Source organism: Rosa rugosa, chromosome 3 (genome assembly GCF_958449725.1).
Source record: "Rosa rugosa chromosome 3, drRosRugo1.1, whole genome shotgun sequence".
Taxonomy (NCBI): domain Eukaryota; kingdom Viridiplantae; phylum Streptophyta; class Magnoliopsida; order Rosales; family Rosaceae; genus Rosa; species Rosa rugosa.
In genome coordinates, this window is record NC_084822.1 from 45180429 (window position 1) to 45186350 (window position 5922).

The window sequence follows — 5922 nt, forward strand, 5'->3', positions numbered from 1 at the left end:
GTGGTGCTAGGAGGTTATGACGGTATCGGTCTGGTGCACGAGGTTCCACTGCATCTGGTGGAAGCATGGGTTGCAGTTAAGGGCCTTCCGGTGGGTCTTCGAAATAAGGCTGCGCTGAACTTGGTGGGATCAGCCCTGGGGCGTGTGATCCGTTTCGACCAGAATTCCCTATATCGGAAGGAAGCAGAGCAAAGGATCCGATTGGTTTTTGATGTTCGACGGCGACTTAGGGTTTGGATGCTTTTCGAGTTTTCACCGACGGTGGCGTCTGAACTATCGTTTAACTTTGAAAAGGTCAGAGGCTTCTGTCGGAGTTGTGGCCTCTTTATGCATGGTGATACAGGATGTGATGCCGGCCTGGTTGACTAAGGAGAGAGATGAGATCATGGCTCAGATCCAAGCCACGACTATGGCTGGACTGTCATTGACTGTAGGGGAACGTGGGCCTCGGACTGAGGGAGAAGAGATGAGGGTTCAGAGGGCGATGGTGATTGCGTCGAAATCGGTGGTAGAGGGGCCGGTGTTAGTGGGAACTGATCCACCACATCATACCTTGCTGGCTAGTAACTTTCAGCCTTTTCCTTCGCTGTTCGGGGATTTTAACCTAGCTGAGTTCTTGGCAACTTGGACAAAGAAGGCTGGCCATACTCCTCTGGGTAAAGTGGGGAAGAAATCCCCGATGGAGTTGATCGAGTCCATGGGGATGGATAAGGGTAAGGGTACAGAGGTGATGGCTGTTTCCCATCAGAGCTATCCTGCTTCAGGAACTAAGCGTAAAGCTGTGGAGGGACTCGATCGTTTGGGGTGTGTCTTAGACTGAACCTTTAATCCAAGTTGACGATGGGATGCAGCTTGTCCTGCAACACAAAAATGGTCAACTGATTGTCTCGCCAAGGAAGAAGAAATTGGGTAGACCAAAGGGAAGTAAGAACAAACCGAAGTGTGCAAAGGTTCTGGAGAATGAGTTTCAAGGTAGGAAGTCTAAGAAGTGGAAGCTTAGGGACAGTGATCGCCCTGGTCAAGTGCTGGAGGAAAAAGAGATAAGCAGTACCTCTGAATATATGGAGCAGCTGCTGACTGATGGTGGCATTTGTGGGGATGTTGGAGCTTCATCCTCAACTAGTAATGTTTAAATTTTCATAAGTCGCAGAATCTAGTTAGCTCGGTTGTTAACTTTTATATTTCCTTGCTTCTGAGCTCCTAGATTTTGTAAGAATAAAGGTGCTTATTAGTCCTTAAAAGGTGGGTGTACCCGGGAGTGCGTAGGTTTTATGTTAGTATAGGTCATTTGTATGTCCTACAGGATGGCTCTTTCTGTCGGCCCCTATGGGTGTGTCGTTTCTGGTACTGCTTGCTGAACATTAATATATCTGACCTCCTTGGATTCAAAAAAATAAAAATAAATAATACTATAAATTATATTGTGCATGAAAATTACATAGTATCTTACTTAATTTTCTCTTGTTAATTGATAAGTAGCTTTCAGCACCCTCACGTATATATTAACCTTATTCCTAATAAAACTAGTATCAAACTTTATTTAAATTTTAATATATATGATATATTGATATATACACGTGTACTGTGATCATTCTTATTATTATTTTTTTCTCCCAAGTTAAAGGAGTGAAAAGATAGAAGATATGGATTAAGAATTATAACCAACTAGCCTTTAACCTGTGTGTTTACACGGACAGTTGAAGAGAGGAACGTGTGATCGATACTGTGATTGTTCATTTAATTTTGTTTATTTTCATTCCATGTTTATCTAACAATTAAAAATAAAAATATATTTGACATTTTCAACATTTAAAAATAAAATAAAATAATGATGCGATAAATGATATTTTAGGTGTTTCAAATTTTGGTGAAGCCTATGACACCAAAGTTAGGCTTTCCTTTATAGTAGTAGAGATATATTGTGATTTGTAAATACACGGTGTCAACTAGAGTTTTCTCTTTTTTGAACATATTGGGTTTTCTCTAAACCATCGCTCTTGTGCACCTCGGCTCAAACTTCTTATTTTCACCGGACTTGCGTAGATGCATGCCATTTTCCTCTTTGTTGTTTTCTAATATAAAAAAATAATTAATTAAACGTTTGCAATTTTTTTTTAAAGGTAACTTTTTAAAAAGAAAAGAGAATATTATTGCAAGACCACTATTTTTTTTTTTTTTCTAATCCACTCAAAGTTGACTAAATACTACGTAGTCCAAAGTTGATCAGCACCCAATTGCCACTTCACCTGTATATAAACCCCAAGTCCCCAACCCCTCAATCACCTTCGCCACACGAAACTATCAAGGTGGGAATTGAACTAGCTTGCTTCAACTTTTTTGACAACAATTTTGTTTAGCCTCACTACAGATCGACTTCATTTCTAGTTGAAATCATTTCAATAAAAGGGAAATATACAAGTGTGCCGTGCTTCCTTCTCCTAACTACTGTTTATAACCCAAACCAACTCCTTCAGCCTGCCGCGTCTCACAAACCAACGAGGTACAATACATTTTAGATCACCTTCTTTTTCTTTCCATGCCATTTGTCTTTAATTTTTGTACATGTTTCTTTTCTTACTTTGTTTGGTATCTTTGTTGCAGATCATGACCATGAACATGATGACAATGTGCAAACAAACTCAGACGTTACCAAACGTTCCACTGTCCATTGGCGGCGGGCACAGCCACAACCTCCTCGATGTGTTGAATGTCCACCGCCAGAAGGATAAGGTGGTGATCGTAATGGGCGCCACCGGGACGGGCAAGTCAAAGCTCTCCATCGACCTGGCCACCCGCTTCCCGGCGGAAATCATCAACTCCGACAAAATGCAACTCTACGAGGGCCTTGACATCGCCACCAACAAAATATCACCTCAAGAACAACGCGGCGTCCCCCACCATTTGCTTGGAGTTTTAGACCCCAATGCGGATTTCTCTGCCGACGACTTCTGTGGCGTCACCTGCCTCGCCGTCGAGTCGATCTTAAACCGCGACCGGCTTCCAATCATCGTTGGAGGCTCGAACTCGTACATAGAGGCGTTGATCGACGGCTACGATAAGATGTTCCGGTCAAGATATGACTGCTGCTTTCTCTGGGTGGATGTATCCTTACCCGTTTTGCAATCTTTTGTTTCCGACCGGGTCGATCAGATGGTGGAGAATGGAATGGTGGAGGAGGTGAGAGAGTTCTTTGATCCGAAAGCGGATTATACAAAAGGGATCAGAAGGGCTATCGGTGTGCCGGAGTTTGATGACTTTTTCCGGTATGGTCCGTCTTTGGATGAGGAAACTAGAGCCTGGTTACTTGAACAAGCGATAAATGAAGTAAAAGACAATACATGCAAGTTGGCATGTAGGCAATTGGAGAAGATTCGAAGACTTAGGAATAAAGGGTGGAGTCTGCATCCACTTGATGCCACTGAGGTGTTCCGGAAGCGTGGCAAGGAGGCTGATGAGGCCTGGGACAGGCTGGTTTCGGGGCCAAGCGCAGTGATTGTTCGCCAATTTCTTTACAATGTCAAGGCCGAAGTTCCCACAAATCTCACTGCCATCAGGGTTCCGGCCGCAATGGAAACTGCAGCTCTTGCGGCTGCAACTTACTAGAAACTCGACCTAATATATTTTATATAAGCCAGTTATATATAACGTTTCTTTAACAACATGCACATGAGTTCTATGAACGAGCGGCCAAATGAATTAGCTTCGCTAGCTTGGAGTCGCAATAATTTTTGTAGCAGTAGTACATTTGGTTAATCTTTTTTCCTGGTGGATACATATTGAAGTATTGGGCTCTATTGTCGATCAATGTCATGGGAATTTAGTAACCATTGTCAATGATTATAGCTTAGCTTAAATTCTTTTGCTTTTGCTTTTCTAGAGGAATTGGATCCATGAAGAAAAGTGGGGTTATTATGTAATGATGATGAAGACAAATATGGATGGAATCGAACCTGAGAAATGACGGCTATGGGGGTAGTGATGCCCTATAAGTATTTGCTATTTTTGTCATTTAACAGATTTAATAATGATGATTAAGAGATTTTAATTGGTCGTACGTACAACTTATTAGTCTGCTCCGTACTCCCACATCTATTCTCAAGAAAATGTTGCTTTAAGGAATCAGAATCTGGTAGTGATAATTGATAAAGATTGATGAGACTACATGATTTAAGATAATTGATTAAACAATGGTTTTTTTTTTCTTCTGGATATGATTGATTAATTGGAAGTCAGAGACGGCTGGATGCAAATAAACAAAGATATTTCTTCAAATAATTAGAAAGCAACTCGATCAGAGAGATTGAATCACTAATAATTGACGAGTTTTTTGTGATCGAAATGCAATCTCTTATGAGTTGTATATTATTATATTAACTAATATGCTTTGCTTTCTTTTCAAGCAATACACTAATCCTTTCCAATTGATTGCTCATATGCAATACTGTGGAGCATGATAAACAAGCTCAAATGATAAGACAGATGCACCACCCCCACTAAAATACAAAGCTAAGATGATATATATGATCAAGATGAAAACTTACACACTACTTCCACACCGCATGTTAATTGGAATTTCGAAAAGAAGTGTGTTAAACTCGTTGTAGCTTGGGACTCTCCCACCTACAATAGCTAGCCGGATTCACACTTTGGTTTGGATTTTAGGAAAAATCTGGACAGATCTACAGACGCCCCTTCCTCTATTAGGATCGAGTTTCTACTAATTAGCACATTGTCAGACTTTCAAATAATATGCATTGAATTCGTGTTCATTGTGGGTTTCACATTCGGATTCACGTAGTTATATAATTACATTTTGCTTAAAGCGGATATATTTTAGTAAAAATGTGTGTCGAAGTGGTTGTTTAAAGCGAGTCTTCTGGCATCTTGTTTATAGTACGTGGGGAAACCCTAATGTGTGGCTTCACGCCGCTGCGCACAAACAGAGCATTTGGGGCAAGTGTGCAGTGCAGATGGGGTTTCAAAGTGAACAACATGGGAAAGTGGCTTTGGACTACTCTCTTTCGCTTAGTAAAGCTTCTTCTTCTTTTTCTTTCTCCTTTTCAAGGTTGCAGAGAGAATCCATGTTTCTCTTTATTTCCTTGCATGCATGACCGATCTGTATTCTGACCCAATAAGGAAACACTGCAGACCAAAATGGAAACAAATTGCAGAACTTGTTGTTATCTCGGATACCACTGTCATTTTCATGCATGATGCATTACACTATATTATTCTAGTTTTCTGGGATTCTGTAGCTCCTATTGATATTGTTCCTTTCCTTCAACAAGCACCTCCAGCAAACGAAATTCTTGTCTATGGACCCAGCACACGGATCATACGCACAACGGAAAAAAATTAAACAGGAAGAGAAAAAAAAAAAAAAGGCATATATTTTTGCTCTGATAAGTCCAAATAAATTCAATTTTCTATCTCCGGCCATGTCTATTCTTGTCCATACTTTTCAGATTAGAAAGAAAAGGGCTTTCTTCTTTCATTTACAGAAATATTATCTTGGAGAGCAGCTTTTAGGTTTTTTATTACCCAACAAAAGGGTCATATATATCCTCGTACGGACACCATGGAACTCTTAAAAACTACGAATGTGAGCAATGGTCAAAATAGACTAGGCCGTGTTTTTTTTTTTTGAAAAGAACTAGGCCGTGTTTTAAGAGCAGAGAATATTATTGCATAATTCAAAAGGAAAAACAAGAGGGAAATTGCAGAGAATAAAGTTGTGGGGGTGAGATGAGAATGAATATTGGGGGGAACGACTTTGATACCTACTTGTAGACAACCCAATTTGCGATTATTCTTCTTGAAAAATATAAAGCTCAAATTTCGAATCAGTCACCTTCTTGTAGACTGGAAGAACATTATTTGCTTTTGTGGGTGTGCTATCAGCATAATAAAAGACTCCATTAC

The 5922-nt window shown here is 40.3% G+C and overlaps 1 protein-coding gene across 1 annotated transcript; it reads left to right on the plus strand.

Annotated features, from left to right (window-relative positions):
• The first annotated feature begins 2271 nt into the window (after positions 1-2271).
• On the plus strand, positions 2272-3872 carry LOC133738662 (adenylate isopentenyltransferase 3, chloroplastic). The gene is made up of 2 exons (XM_062166241.1): positions 2272-2500; positions 2602-3872. The coding sequence occupies exon 2, from the start codon at positions 2605-2607 to the stop codon at positions 3601-3603; it is 999 nt and encodes a 332-aa protein (XP_062022225.1). The 5' UTR covers positions 2272-2500; positions 2602-2604; the 3' UTR covers positions 3604-3872.
• The last annotated feature ends 2050 nt before the right edge of the window (positions 3873-5922 follow it).